General features: G+C 34.2%; 1 protein-coding gene across 1 annotated transcript in view; it reads right to left on the bottom strand.

Annotated features, from left to right (window-relative positions):
• Nucleotides 1–55: 55 nt before the first annotated feature.
• Nucleotides 56–17,629, bottom strand: part of LOC145294234 (lipase member M-like) — an 83,294-nt gene continuing 65,720 nt past the window's right edge. The window contains exons 9-10 of the mRNA XM_080141340.1: nt 11,753–11,839; nt 56–301 (exon numbers count right to left, since the gene is read on the bottom strand). Of these exons, the coding sequence (XP_079997466.1) occupies nt 158–301; nt 11,753–11,839 (231 nt within the window). The 3' untranslated portion in view covers nt 56–157. The remainder of the gene's footprint in view (nt 302–11,752; nt 11,840–17,629) is intronic.

Raw genomic sequence — 17,629 nt, 5'->3', positions numbered from 1 at the left:
CCAAAAAGTCGAAATTGTCAAATTTTGGTTTAAAAAAAATTGAAGAAAAACAGCGTTTTAACACGAATACATTTTTATTGCACTTTGTAAAAACAAACAAAATAAACGGTTTCAGTATAATAAAATTAAAAACTAAATGAAAACAACGGCAAAAAGTTTAATACATTTCCATGAGATTATGCAATGGTGTGAAAAGTGTGTCTTTAGCGTTCATGGCAAAAATGAAATCTAAATGGCTGTAATCGCTGATTTCAACCTTCTTGATGACATTAGGTAATTCATCCGCCAATCGATTTGCATCCTGAAAAAAAAAAAAGACGTAGAAGAACAAAAAGAAAAATGTACTAGATTTAATATTCAGATTTTTTATTCAATTTTTCACTCCAAACAAGGTACAGTGCCACTTTGAAGTAGGGGCTACTATCGGGGACATAAATTGCAGGGGCATTATGAAGGGAGTTGAGTGGCAAGATGTTTGTTTACATTACACTTGAACTTCTGCATGTCAGTATAGTTGGGAAAACAGGAACCGGAAGGGAGTTCCAAAGTCTAGCAGTTCTGGGGAAGGAACTATTGTAGCAGAATGATTTCTTACACCTTGGGATCTCTACTGTGAAGAGGTGGGATTTAGCTGCTTGTCGGGTTTAACGGGGTATTCATATCGAGGGGGTACAAGTGCTTGTAGTTCGTCAGAGCATCCACCATTAAAGTACTTATAAAACAGGCAGAGGGATGCAACATTTCGTCGATGGGACAGAGGCTGAAGCCTAGATGATAGTTCAGAACCTATCAGGTTGGCGACTCTCTTTTGAACCCTGTCCAGGAGTAAGAGACAAGTAGCAGATGCACCAGCCTAAATGTGACAACAGTACTCCATACATGGGTGAATAGTGGCCTTATAGAGGTACAGGATACTTTGAGTCGTAAATAGTTTTCTAACACGGTGGAGAGAGAGACCACCTTCTTCACAGCAGCTTTGGTAATGCTCTCAATGTATCTATTTCAGTTCATGTCCCCTGTAAACGTTAGGCCAAGGAGCTTAAAGGAAGTACTGTCGGGTAATGTGTTCTTGGTCATTGATATTGGTGGTAGAGAATGTCATGCTCTAGTGTCTCAGCCATTTCCTTTGATATGTGTTCATTTGTTTTCCTCTCGTGCCTGTTATAGAGAGTGGTGTCATCAGCAAATATACCTATCTCAGAAACATTTTTATCAGGGAGGTAATTTGTGAATATCAGGAATAATAAAGATTTAATAAGTTTTACGACAGTTCATCAGTAGTGAGTTATTTTATGCTTAAATTGTACATGCAATAGCAGATGAATGCTTTGTATATTAATTTGCACTTCAAGAGAGATCCTATATAGCACTTGATCTAAACTAATTACCTATTAAATACTAGGAAGGCTCAACCAGGCTTAACTTTGGTAATCTTTCAGGAAACGATACACTCATATCATCGTGATTGGAAAGAAAATAATTTCTATTTTTTCACATTTCGTACAATATATATATATATATATATATATATATATATATATATATATATATATATATATATATATATTTAAAAGAGTGTAGCCATCAACAATTGTGGGTTTTTTTAAAGGTTTTCATCATATTTTTATTTTAAAATATTTTTATAACGCGTTTCGAGCTTAGGGTGTGCTCTCTTCAGATATTTTCGTAAAAAGTTTTTCTTTAAAATGGGAGTTTGTGGATATGCCTCCGCTGATATTAAATATGTTTTTCATAGTGGTGCGATGCGTGTGTTCAGTGTTTAGACGTTCTGTCTCCAACTTTAAGTGTTTCACTGTGACCGGTCAAAGTTAGTTTCAAAGAGTGTTTTTTAGTCCATATGGTGAAGGTTTTTATGGCTTCTTTAGGGTTCTTTTTTAAAGACTTTCTTTCTCCATGTATAGCATACACTCACACACAATCCCATACGCATACATATATATTCATGTACATGTACACATGAACACGCACACAGACACACACACATACACACACGTACATACATAGAAATATATGTAGGAGCATACATATATACACATATACATACCCACCTACACACTCACACACGCACTCGCATACATCCACCGCTAACAATTATTTTTATTTTTTTATTTTTTATTTTATATATATATATATATATATATATATATATATATATATATATATACCCTTTTTTTTTTCTTACCAAAACACGCATGTATATATGCGCTTAATCATTCAGACATATGTACACGCACCCACACACACACACAAGTAAGATGGAGAATAATAGGTAGAAGATATATATACACACACATACACGCACATACACACATATATGTACACACATATATATATGTGCACATACACTCACAAACATCCACATACTATGTAGGCACATACACATACATACACACATGCACACACACAGACATATGCAGGGGCTCACACATACGCGTATATCCATATTCACACGAACACATTTACCCACTCATACATGTGCATACATATGTATATATACATACATACACACATACATACGGATGTGTATACACTCATCCACCCATATATATATATATATATATATGGGCACATGCATTCACAATCCCACACACACATACATATTCATACATCCCACCTTATGTATATATTGGTTGGAGTTTCCTTTCCAATCCATGCACATATGCATACATGGATTCGGTCACCCAAACATAAGTGCACGTATATATACAAACAAGATGTAGCATAGATAACAGAAGATATATAATTATACACACACGCATACACAATCATATGTGTACACCCACGCACATACACATATACACACGCACACACGCGCGCACACACACATACATACGTTTAATTTCTAGTTGTTTGTTTAGTTAAGAGAAATGGTACTGTACTGGGTATGGGCGCGCGCACCCGCGAAAGTGTGCGTGTGCCTTATTGTGCTTTTTTGTTGTTTCGTGTGTGAGGGTGCACACCTACCCAAGCATGCATGCGTGTAAGTGTATTTTGTGTTTTGCCTATTTATGTGTATAATTATGGAGAGACGTTTAAGGCGGGGTTAAACTTTGTTATGAAATTTTTTTCTTGAGTTAGCAAGTAGAAGTAGTTGTCAGTTTGGAAGATGGGCATTATCTCGAATCTGCCTCCACTGCATGCGTGTATATGTTGTGATACATGTAGGTGTCTATTTTCCGCGATTTTGATGTTGGATCGGTGTAGGGCTACTCTATTACTAAGGTTTTTTGTAGCGCCTATGTAGGATTTATCGCATGCTGGACATTTTATTACATAGATTACGTTTTTTGAGGTGCAATCTAGGTTTTTTTTAATTTTGAATGTTTGTATGGGGTTCGCAAATGTGTATGTGTTTCCCTCTAATATTATGTTGCAGACTCCACATCGTTGTTTGTTGCATTTTGTGACTCCTTTTGTTGCGTCTTGATTGAGTTTGGATGAGGTAAGAATGCGTTTTAGGTTTTTGGGTTGGCGTTTGCTTTTTATTATTTTTGTTGTTTTAAGGAAATTGTTTAGTTTGCTGTTTTGGTTAAGTAGGACGAGGTTTTTCGTTATCTCTGTGAAAAGTTCAGGGTTGTTTGTGTTGTGTGTGGAGACGTATGTTAGGATTTGTTCTTTGTTTCGTTCTTTAGGGGTTCTCAAATCTTCTACTGGTATATTTGTCGCAAGTTGGATCCCTTTGTCTATAAGTTGTGATGGGTATTTTCTTTTTCTTAAATTTATTCGTAGTTCCTTGAGTCGGATTTTTCGAAGGTTATTGTCCGTAGAATCTGCACCATAATCACGGACAATAACCTTCGAAAAATCCGACTCAAGGAACTACGAATAAATTTAAGAAAAAGAAAATACCCAAACTGACAACTACTTCTACTTGCTAATTCAAGAAAAAAATTTCATAACAAAGTTTAACCCCGCCTTAAACGTCTCTCCATAATTATACACATAAATAGGCAAAACACAAAATACACTTACACGCATGCATGCTTGGGTAGGTGTGCACCCTCACACACGAAACAACAAAAAAGCACAATAAGGCACACGCACACTTTCGCGGGTGCGCGCGCCCATACCCAGTACAGTACCATTTCTCTTAACTAAACAAACAACTAGAAATTAAACGTATGTATGTGTGTGTGCGCGCGTGTGTGCGTGTGTATATGTGTATGTGCGTGGGTGTACACATATGATTGTGTATGCGTGTGTGTATAATTATATATCTTCTGTTATCTATGCTACATCTTGTTTGTATATATACGTGCACTTATGTTTGGGTGACCGAATCCATGTATGCATATGTGCATGGATTGGAAAGGAAACTCCAACCAATATATACATAAGGTGGGATGTATGAATATGTATGCGTGTGTGGGATTGTGAATGCATGTGCCCATATATATATATATATGGGTGGATGAGTGTATACACATCCGTATGTATGTGTGTATGTATGTATATATACATATGTATGCACATGTATGAGTGGGTAAATGTGTTCGTGTGAATATGGATATACGCGTATGTGTGAGCCCCTGCATATGTCTGTGTGTGTGCATGTGTGTATGTATGTGTATGTGCCTACATAGTATGTGGATGTTTGTGAGTGTATGTGCACATATATATATGTGTGTACATATATGTGTGTATGTGCGTGTATGTGTGTGTATATATATCTTCTACCTATTATTCTCCATCTTACTTGTGTGTGTGTGTGGGTGCGTGTACATATGTCTGAATGATTAAGCGCATATATACATGCGTGTTTTGGTAGGAAAAAAAAGTGTATATATATATATATATATATATATATAAAATAAAAAATAAAAAAATAAAAATAATTGTTAGCGGTGGATGTATGCGAGTGCGTGTGTGAGTGTGTAGGTGGGTATGTATATGTGTATATATGTATGCTCCTACATATATTTCTATGTATGTACGTGTGTGTATGTGTGTGTGCCTGTGTGCGTGTGCATGTGTACATGTACATGAATATATATGTATGCGTATGGGATTGTGTGTGAGTGTATGCTATACATGGGGAAAGAAAGTCTTTAAAAAAGAACCCTAAAGAAGCCATAAAAACCTTCACCATATGGACTAAAAAACACTCTTTGAAACTAACTTTGACCGGTCACAGTGAAACACTTAAAGTTGGAGACAGAACGTCTAAACACTGAACACACGCATCGCACCACTATGAAAAACATATTTAATATCAGCGGAGGCATATCCACAAACTCCCATTTTAAAGAAAAACTTTTTACGAAAATATCTGAAGAGAGCACACCCTAAGCTCGAAACGCGTTATAAAAATATTTTAAAATAAAAATATGATGGAAACCTTTAAAAAAAACCCACAATTGTTGATGGCTACACTCTTTTAAATATACATTTTTTCTCTCGTTGGAACTACACAACCATCACTTTAAATATATATATATATATATATATATATATATATATATATATATATATATATATATATATATATATATATATATATACACATTAGTATTGAAATACTAGGAAGAAAACCATACGTTGGCAAATAATGCAGTATAAACTTTTCTTATTAGTTTTACATTTCATGCTATTCAATTCTTTTTAGTGAGCTGAAGCATGTACTCAGAATTTATTGGGTGAGAGATGTGAGTAAAATGATATTAATAGAATTAAATCTCAGTATAGAAGAGACACGATTGAGAAACACCTGGTGTTTCCTGGCAATCAACGAAGATATCTATGAACTCCTGGTCCAAACTGGTCCAATCGTTATTGATATATCATTTCTATTTTTCATAACTATAATTATAATAACTATAATTATAATAACTATAATTATTAAGTTATACATAGCATAAAGCTTTATATTGATCGTGAACGCAGAGCACACGAACGTGTTAATCATTTGATTGAAATTATAAATATCCAAATACTTTGCGTTATAGAGTTTTATCCGAAGAGTTAGGGAAAAAGCAAACAAAATTAATGCATTATTTGCTTTTATTTTGACTACTGTTTTCATCTTAAGTGTTATTCGCAGAACATTTCGGCCGATGTAATCTCTGACATCCGCAAGGACGCATGGCTAGGTGTATCAGAAATTTCGTGAAAATAGTGAATAATTCCACCCCATCTTTCCAAGCTTATAACTCCTCGAAAAATGTAATTCAAGCCCTAATTTTTTTTCAATTAAAGGAGCAAGGACCAAGGTTTCATTAAAAAAAAACAAAAACAAAAAAACAATGTGTTTTTTTTTTAAAAAAAGGTTTTACACTTCGGAATTTACAGGTAAATTTCTAAAAAACGGTTTTTTTTGTTGTTTTAAATTTGAATATATTATTTATTGACCTTTTCTCTTCAATTTGTGATATATAAGACTTTGAAACATAAATTAATTATTTACTTTTTAATAGACATTTCAAAATGAGAGGCGTGAATTATTCGACCCCCTGTCTTTCCAAGCTTATAACTCCTCGAAAAATGTAATTCAAGCCCTAATTGTTTTTTTCAATTAAAGGAGCAAGGACCAAGGTTTCATTAAAAACAAAAACAAAAAAAAAACAATGTTTTTTTAAAAAAAAAAAAAGGTTTTGAACTTCGGACTTTACAGGTAAATTTCTAAAAAACGGGGGTTTTTTGTTTTAAATTTGAATATAATATTTATTGACCTTTTCTTTCAATTTGTGATATATAAGACTTTGAAACATAAATTAATTATTTACTTTTTGATAGAAACTTGAAAATGGGGGGCGTGAATTTAAAAAAAAAACGTTTGTCTAAAATATTATATTCGGTTTATTGGAAAGAACATAAAATTTCACATTGACCCTGAAAATATCGTAAAAATAGAATCAATAGAAAAATTTTGATAGATTTTTAAAGTTTAAAAATTGAAAAATATTGAGTTCGGAAAATTCATTAGTTTATAAAAAATATTTCTATTACTTTAAAAACAACTTTAATAGTTTATTTTGGAAGTATAATCCATAAAGAAAATAAATAACCCACTTTTAACAGAGAAATTACGAGATTTTTATATTTTATTCGCAGTTTCATGTTAGGGGTGTCAAAAATTCCTACAAAAATTCTGATACACCTAACGCATGGCGTAACCGATTTAGTACTAGGTAAAATTCGGTTGTAAGTGACACTCTTCTAGATGTTTAATTGAAAGAGATAATAGTAATACTATTCGATACTGATTACTTTTGTCTGGCTGGCACGATATGAGCATGCTATCGCCGTGGATTATAATAAGAGTTTCGTTCAAAATTCGGTGCAGATTCCTGAGTTCGATAAAAAGATTCCCGAGTCCATCAAGATACAAATGGAGAAGCTCGGAGGTTACATCGACGGAAACGTTATGCAAAAAATACTTAAGATGAGAATAGCAGTCATAATAATCTAAATAATGAAAATTATCCGTTCTTGTCTAAAAAAAAATCATAAATTAAAAACAAATAAGCAGCAACTAAAATTATGTATTGTTTCCATTTTTTCTTTTGTTTCGCAACTTTTTCCGTATACTTTCAAATGCATGTTCAAATATAATGTCAAGTGTACAAAATACATACAAAGACGCACCGTATTTATAGGATTAAATTATTTTTGAACAACATTGTTTTAATTGTTCGAATAAACTATAACTCATAATGAACTAAACAAATCGTTCATCGCTCTTTTTCTTTCTTTGTTTCTTTAATTTTCTTCTCTCCTTTAAGCAATGCATGTATTTTGTAAGTCTCTCCCTGACTCCATGTTAGAGCACAGCTCTCTAATATTTGATTCATCTGCGAGCAATTAGTGAAATCGTAATTTTTTCATTCGTGGCAATTTTATTTGCATATCTGTGTGTACAGATCACAAACATTTATGAAAATTATATGGAAAAATAACAAGTTTTTTTTTTTACTTCTATATAAAAATACTTAAAAAATAAATAAAATAATAATAGTGGAAGTAAAAAAGCTTATAATTTTAATTATGCAAAAATAATATCCAACATATTTTTAATCATACAAAAATAATATCCAACATATTTTTAATTATACAAGAATAATATCCAACATATTTTTAATTATACAAGAATAATATCCAACATATTTTTAATTATACAAGAATAATATGCAACATATTTTTAATTATACAAAAATAATATCCAACATATTTTTAATTATACAAGAATGATATCCAACATATTTTTAATTATACAAAAATAATATCCAAGATATTTTTAATTATACAAGAATAATATCCAACATATTTTTAATTATACAAGAATAATATGCAACATATTTTAATTATACAAGAATAATATCCAACATATTTTTAATTATACAAGAATAATATCCAACATATTTTTAATTATACAAGAATAATATCCAACATATTTTTAATTATACAAAAATAATATCCAACATATTTTTAATTATACAAGAATAATATCCAACATATTTTTAATTATACAAAAATAATATCCAACATATTTTTAATTATACAAGAATAATATCCAATATATTTTTAATTATACAAGAATAATATCCAACATATTTTTAATTATACAAGAATAATATCCAACATATTTTTAATTATACAAGAATAATATCCAACATATTTTTAATTATACAAAAATAATATCCAATATATTTTTAATTATACAAAAATAATATCCAACATATTTTTAATTATACAAAAATAATATCCAACATATTTTTAATTATACAAGAATAATATCCAATATATTTTTAATTATACAAGAATAATATCCAACATATTTTTAATTATACAAGAATAATATCCAACATATTTTTAATTATACAAGAATAATATCCAACATATTTTTAATTATACAAAAATAATATCCAATATATTTTTAATTATACAAGAATAATATGCAACATATTTTAATTATACAAGAATAATATCTAACATTTATATATTATATCTATAAAAGTGAAATTATCTGTGAGTGTGTGTGTATGTGTCTGTGTCTGTGTGTGTACATTTCCCTTGCAAAATTACTCTGCCAATTTTCAGGCTACAGACTCATAATTTGACATAAGGGGTATTGAAATTTTGGGAGAATCTTCTTAATCGGTTTTCGGCGATTTGACCTTTGAAAACTCTATCAAACTCCCCCGCGAATGTTGGGTCTAAAAACTTGAAATTTTAGATATAGGTTACTTGGACATGGATCAAACTTTTCATTTGATTTGAGCCCAAAACAATAACTGTTTAAAATAAATGTTTAAAAAATTGACTTCTGCGATCTCTATAAAATTACTCGGCCGACTTCTGGTCTAAACATTTTAAATTTTACATAAAGTGTATTCAGACTGAGAGCAAGATTTTTATCGGTTTTCTGCCGAAAATTTGGCTGCCAAGGGGCCAAAGTTTAAAAGATTTGACTTTTGCGGTCTCTAGCAAAGGATTCAGCCAATTTTGGGTCTAAACATTTGAAATTTTACATAAAGAGTATTCAGACATGCAACAAGCTTTTAAATCAGTTTTGGAGCAAACATTTTGCTGCCAAGAGGTCAAAATTTAAAGAGTTGACCTTTGCCTACTTTACCAAACTTCCTCGCCAATTTTTGGTCTAAACATTTGACATTTTAGATGTAGGTTACCTGGATAATAGTCAATTTTTTTAATATATATACATATGTGCATAAAGTTATGAACAATACATAGATCCTTAGCAAATATATATATATATATATATATATATATATATATATATATATATATATATATATATATATATACATAGTAATTTATAAAATATATATGGCGATTAAACTACACTGAATATTCTGCGTTTCATCCAACTATAGGATTCGTCAGGCTTATGCGCGAATTCTGTCGTTGCTTCTTGTTTTTATATATGTTGAGGATTTCTAGTCGGCCAATCAGCTTTCTAGTATCCACCGCGCCCCTTCCTACCAGCCAATGGGCATGCATTTTATCAAACAAAGGATCTGTTTTAGAACTAGGTTAGTGGTTTTAGGTGGCCGCTCTCCTTTTTTTTATACATATACACACAACAATGCACATACATATACATACATACATACATATATATATACATATATATACATATATATACATATATGCATGTGATCGTTTATGTATATTCATGTTTATTTCATTTATTTATTTATTTATTTATTTTATTTTATTTTTTTTTCTATTGTTATTGTTAGTTTTAAAGCTATTTTGTATCGCTATCCTAGAGTAAGTTTTATTTTGTGAACACAGTTGTTTGCTATTTCCCGCCTACAGTTTAATAGATTTTGAGGTTCTTTAAAGTACAGGATAGAAAATTTTTCATGGAGGCATAATTTACATGGGTCGTCTAAATGTCTGCTTGTCTCATTATTTTCCATTCGACTACCGGCGAATGTCCGCTTTCTTTGAGTTCCCAGTATTTATTCGCTAGTGTTGTTTTTATACGATGTTTTTTTATTTTTGAATGTGCTTTTGTGGTCATAGTATCGGGTTTTGAAATCTAAGGAAGTCATGCCTATGTAATATTTCTTGTTATTCGAGTTTTCTTTCGCAAATATTGTTGCTTGATAAACTACGCGTTTTGTTAGACATTTATTTTGGACTGGGCAAAGTGTGCGGTGTCTACAATTGCATTTATCTTGTTCGTTATTAGTATTTTTATTTATGGTATGGTTGTTCTTGTCCGGGGTTGGTTTGTATATATATGTATGTATGTATATGTATGTGCATTGTTGTGTGCACATAGGTATATTTATATGTATATAAAAAAAGGAGAGCAGCCACCTAAAACCACTAACCTAGTTCTAAAACAGATCCTTTGTTTGATAAAATGCATGCCCATTGGCTGGTAGGAAGGGGCGCGGTGGATACTAGAAAGCTGATTGGCCGACTAGAAATCCTCAACATATATAAAAACAAGAAGCAACGACAGAATTCGCGCATAAGCCTGACGAATCCTATAGTTGGATGAAACGCAGAATATTCAGTGTAGCTTAATCGCCATATATATTTTATAAATTACTAACTAGCTCTACCTACGTATTGAGCACTTTTGAAGTAAATACTTAAAGTTTACGCATAAATCTATACTTTCGTATATTAAATTTATGCGAATAAATGAAGTAGTTATATATATACATATATATATTTATATATATATATATATATATATATATATATATATATATATTAAATAAGTCACCCCGCTCTAAAACCTTTTAAACGATTAAATGTAATTATTATTGATCGATAAATATTCTTTTGTTATTTAATACAACGATTCGAAAGTAGATGCATAACATTTAACAGGAAAACTATCTACACACATATACATACATTGTGTGCGCGTTAGCTTGTACATATGGCTTCGTTTGAAACATTGGTATGTTAAACATTGCTTTTTTCAGTGTAAATAAAATTAGTCGAGCCTATATTCAGGTAGGCTACTAAAACAGAAGAAACACCCGAGCGACATTAAACCCCCCCTCAATGTTATCTGTCATGTTGAAATCACCCTTAATCCCCGTTAATCAATGTTTGTTTATTAAATATTCTCTAACACACGAAATGACACAAAACCCATCCAGACGTAACTAAATAAACATGCTTATATTCAAATGCTTTATGTATACTAAACGTCGAATTTTGTCCGCACTTGTGTGTAGCATTAATCTCATTAAAACGTCAGTCTTCGATTGAACACGCAAAATACTAAAATACTTACAGTGGAGTCAGCAACTGTGTCACTTTCACCGATAAACATGGCGACAGGGAGGTCAACTTTATCAAAGCGAATCTTCGGTGGTTTTGTCTGCGATGAATACAAGAAATAAAAAGCCATGTAATCTTGTTGAGACGTTCTGATAAAAAGAATTAATAAAAGTTACGTATATATTTCGTAAGACCGCAACGGTTTGTTTTTGAAAAGACAATTAAATAGCATTTTTATGACTACCATTTTGAGGGAAGGTATTCTAACAAGTTATGCTATCATTTAACGTTGCTGACCGCAAAAAAGACATCTGCATTCAATGAGAGAATAAGCTAGTTAAAATGTTGTCATACAAACAATCAAGACGAGTATACCAGTCTGAAATTCAAATAAAAATAATAACATTTATTGGTGTTTGGTTCATATTGTTTGTTTCCATAGCACATGGTCGTATATATTATGCCAATGACGAACGTTCTTGATTTATCGAAGTTAATAAGTAAACTTCGAACAAGTTTTCGTTGCTTTAATTTATTTTACTATTAGAATAACCGAATTTATTTTCATTTCAATTTTATAGTTTCTATGTGAACGTACAGACCGCAGAAAATGGGCCCAAACACTAATAGAATGAAAATATCACTTACTATCTCTCGGGCCTAACTACTAAAAAATAAATTTTTAGGCAAAACTAGATTTTATCTCGTCATAATTTACCCTTTGAGTGATTTATGGATTCCACTGTGTCACAACAACATCGATGCATATTTCGTAGTACAGTTTGTCTTTGGACTGAAAATACACATACGTTTCGATATTACTACATTAATAATACTAAATCCTTTTCTCTGCAGTATTTTTTTGATATTGGTAAACAGTAATAGCTGCTAGAGTGAAGCTAAAGAGATCGGGGTTGATATGTAAGCAATTCAAAGTGCAATCTATATCATTTTGAGATCGATTTTTGACACAGTGCCTTGTTTTGATCAAAGAGTGTTTTTCTACTTCACTTGCGGTCGTTGTTTGGTAATTCCTTGTTTCAAACGCACATGTAATGTTATATAATATTCGCTACTGATGGTCCTTCTTTATGAAGTAATTCAACGAATAAAACGCTTTTTTGCCTGATGATGTTTTCATTTTGGGTCGAATTAGACGAATTATATTTGCTGCTGCCCAGTCGCTTTAACCCGAGATAGATCGGTGGATCCATGTCTCAACCAATATTGATACACAAACACTATTTATTATGTTGAAACAGTTATAGAAAACGCCTTAAATCGGCGATGCGGTGTTTCTCGTCAACTGTGAGCAAAAGCGGCAACCACTTTGAACACAGTTTTCAGTTTGGCAAATATTCATGCAAAATAGTGAATGCATTATCTTCTGGTATCTTTAACTCGTAGGCTCTTTCATGCCGGATTTAGGGGATATGAGGATACATTATCATGGATGTCTGTATGATAACGTTTAATTTTATTATATGCTCTCTTAATGGTGGTTTTTGACAAAATGAAATCCGAATAACGTGTTACAGCTAATTTATTTTCTAGATCAGGATTTGCTTCATGAGAACATTTTATAAACACACGAAATAAATATTTCTCTATTATTTTGTAAAATTGACAAAACTTGTTTTACTTTAAATAACAGTAATTTTAAAATCTGACTAGGCACATGTAATGTGACGGTTAATATATGCATTTTTCATAGCGCCATCTATGTCAATATGAGTTTTCGTTACTTACTGAGATATGTGTTACTTTATAATCATAATTTGTCTAGTGTTACAAATCCGAATCTGATTATACTGCCAGCCGCTCGTTCGGAATAATCAGACTCCATTCCCCTGCTGCCTTATAGAGTTTGCCTCTTTTGGCAAAGGGTAGAAGAAGGACACTCCGATACAAAACCATACCAGTTGGTCTGGCTGTAAGGCGAGACCTGTTTCAAGGTCATTGGCAGACCGATGCAACCCTGCACAAGAATCTTGCACGTCAGACATGAGTGTTGCGGGAAGAACGCGTGGGGCCATTGTGTGTGGGCTTCACTCTGGCAAAGTGTTGTTTACCCTAAACAAAGTCACACAAACGGCCTTTGCAGTTCAAATACTGCTACCTCTACTATCTTTTCCTTTCTTCTTTTTCTTTACTACGAAAGACGAGTTGCAATGAGAGAAGGGTGGTGGAAGTAGGCTTGGTAGAGCTTGAAGCTCTTAGCCCAGACCTGTACGCTGGCGGCAGTGGTATGATGACCGCTTCTCCTGTGACCTGTGACCACACTGAGACCTGTGACGAATGAGCAGGCATTTTCAGGAGCACTGCTACTCACCTCAACAAGGGAGAGCCTGATAAAAGGTGGACGAAAAAACGGTGGTCACACCTTTCAGTCATTGTGGTGTTGCGCACAATAACGCACCGTAAGTGCAGCCGCAAAACAAATAATAATAATAATATATGTAAATCGCGCATCAAAGTAGGATGGAAGGGAAACTGACCGCCCAGAAAGAAGAACAGCTCTAGTCTTAAGAGAACTAGCAAGGTTCAACATCGACGTGGCAGCTCTCAGAGAGACAAGATTAATTGGTGAAGGTTAGATATCTGCAATTGGGCTAAAATACCCCAGGAAGGGCACAGCACTGGAAGAACACCGCTCTTAGGGCGTTGGTTGCCATCAACACACGACTAGTAAAAGATCACAACCTGACACCAAATGCCATGAGTGAAAGGATAATGACAAAGACTACTTCTCCCAAAGAACCAGCTCATTACAATAGTGTCAATATATGACCAAACACTGAACGCAGAAGACCACTTCAAAGGAGTCTTCTATCAACAGGCCGACTCTGCCATCACCCATATACCAATAAGGAACAGACTCCTCCTCCTGGGGAATTTCAACACCAGAGTGGCGAGCGACCACGAGCTCTGGCGTAACACAATAAGTAGACAAGAAATTGGAAACTATAATGACAATGACCTCCTCCTTCCAGGCCTTTGTGCTGAACAGGAATTGTTCATCACGAAGACCCAACCCGCTAGAAGACCACCTGAAAACACCTGAGATCAAAACATTGGCAGATCTGGACTATGCTATAGTAAAACAACAACATAAAAATGAAGTTTTGATCACAATGAGCATGCCGGGAGCCGACGATTGTCGGACAGACCGCCGGCTCTTCACAGCAAAGGTTAAATTAGCAATAAAACAGAAGCCACATAACAACCAGCCAAATGAAACTTGACGGAAATATGATACGGACAAACTTAAAGATCAAGAAACGTCACTTACTATCCGAACAGCAGTCCAACAGAATCTGCCAGGCCAAGCCAATCAATTGACGCGGAATGGACCAACATCCAAAATCCCATCAACGATGTTACAAGGGCAATACTTGGCTATAAAAGCAGAGAACGCAAGGGTTGGTTCGACGAAAATATTGATATAATAAAGTCTCTCATCGATGAAAAAAGGAAAGCTAGAATAGCCTATGAGCAAAATCCAAATGACCACATAAAAAGTATACTGAAACAAAGAGTCTGTGCCAATCGAGGCTTCAGGAAATACAAAACGAGTGGTGGCAATCAACTGCCAAAGACCTACAAAGCTTCGCAAACAGAAGGGACCTTGACAACTTTTTTGCCGTACTAAGAACCAAAACGCTTTGCTGTAGGAAATATCATGTCAGCAACCAACACCATATTGACAGAACAAACCGAAATACAGAACAAAGGTTGAACACTTCAACACCCTACTCAATAGAGACTCCTCAGCTCATCAGGATTTCATCAGGAATCTATCACAGCATCCGCCTCACATACGGATATCTCCTCCGCCAACCCTCGAAGAATATAGTGTAGCAGCAAAACAAATGCGCCATGAGAAAGCTACTGGACCCGATAACACCCCAACAGATCTCACACAAGAGGGTCTCCCTGTGAAGCCACGCCTCTACTCTCTCATATTAAAAGCATGGCAGAAAAAGCAGGTTCCCAGTGACTGGAAAGATGGTCTCCTTTTTACCATCTGCAAAAGTGGAGATAGAAGAAAATGTTGGAATTATGGAGGGATTTCGTTACGATAAATAGCAGAGAAGATTCTAACTCGTATACTTTTAAACCGACTACAGGACTCAGCCGAAGATATCCTGCCTTAATCTTAATGTAGTTTCCGCCCATCCAGAGGAACCGTTGACATGACTTTTGTGCTCGCCAACTGCAGTAAAGATCTAAAGAACAACAAAAACTCATATTCCTAATATTCTACGACCTTGACAAAACGTACGAAAGTTTTCCAAGAACAGCAATATGGTCAGTCCTAGGTCGGGTTGGAGTCTCTGAACAATTTGTTGATATGATCAAAGACCTAAACGATGAGATGTCAACTGAAGTGATCCGCTAAAGCAACCTGTCAGAGCCCTTCTCGATAACTTGCGGGATTAAACAGGGCTGTGTGGTGGCACCGACACATATCTCCCTCTGTTTCGCGGCCATGATATTCGAAGTCCCCCAAAACAACCCAGGGATAAATGTCAAGTTCAGGTTTGATGAAGGAATTTTCAAAATGGCCAGATTAAAAACAAGTCAAATGACCAACACCATCGAAGTGACGGAACTGCATACGACAACGCTGCCGTGGCCCAATCACCAGATGAACTTCAGCAGTCTGTGGACAATTGTCACGCTGTGTGCTCGTGCTTTGGCCTAACAGTTAACAAGACCAAAATACTAACCCAAGCACCTCCAGGGGAAGTTATGCCAGATTTTAACATCACCATGGATGGCGCAACTATAGAATGCGCCAAGCACTTCCCATACCTGGGAAACATTCTTTCCACACAAGCTAACTGCTTGAAAGAAACCCAAAAGTGACTACAGGCAGCTCACACCGCTTTTACTGTCCACAAGAGTCTTCAAGAACAAGAATTTTACTATCCAGACAAAGGTGATGCTATACAACGCCATGGTTATGTCCACCCTATTATACGCGTGCGAGATTTGGACTATCTACAGTAAAGACCTTAAAAAACTCTGCCAGTTCCACCAGGAAAACCCCCCGGAACATCATGCGGATTAAGTGGGACTATTATGTGTCCAACATAACTGCCCTCGAGAGAGCAAACGTCACCAGCATCGAGGCCTTGATCATGAAACACCGACTTAAATGGTCTAGCATGTGGCTCACACAGAGAACACTAGACTGCGGAAATAAGTGCTCTTCAGTCAACTAAATACAGGAAATCAATCCTGAGGCCGCTCGCTACTTAGATTAAAAGACCAACTGAAGAAATCTGTAGGTGAGGCCAATATACACGCAAACACCTTTGAAGCCTAATCGAACAACAGGCATGAATGAAGGAACAGTGTCAAAGTGAGTATAAGCCAATTCGAAGAAAGCAGAAGAGCCAATATAATAAACAAACGGCAACAAATTACACTTAGAGCCAACTAACCGCAACCACCCCACCAATACAATGTGACAAATGCGCCCAACTATTCAGAGCCCAAATTGTTTTTTCCAGCCACCAAAGGACTTACCATCCCGATAATCACTAATTTTTTTTCGAAACTCACAAAGTTTTCTCTTCTGTTTTTTTTTTCTATTGGACTTGGGAATTATGAATGTATGCCGACGACAAATAAGTATATATAAAGCTTTTGTAAAATACCGTACAGAAGATATATTATGATATAGCTAATCAGAAATTGTGTTACGAATGATACAAATAGTATATATAACGCGTTTGTAAAATATCATCTTCTCTTCTCTGTATAAATAAAATGAAGTCATTTTTCCCTCTGAGTTTGACCTTAATAGGATTAAAACTCCAAACATTTCATGCAAATTAAATATGCACAAACTGCAGCACATTATCTAAGGTGTGCTATA

This window comes from Euprymna scolopes, chromosome 15, assembly GCF_053919585.1.
Source record: "Euprymna scolopes isolate OS-2025 chromosome 15, ASM5391958v1, whole genome shotgun sequence".
Classification (NCBI taxonomy): Eukaryota; Metazoa; Mollusca; class Cephalopoda; order Sepiida; family Sepiolidae; genus Euprymna; species Euprymna scolopes.
Note: the sequence above shows the minus strand (reverse complement) of the source record. Positions and strands in the feature narration are given on the sequence as shown.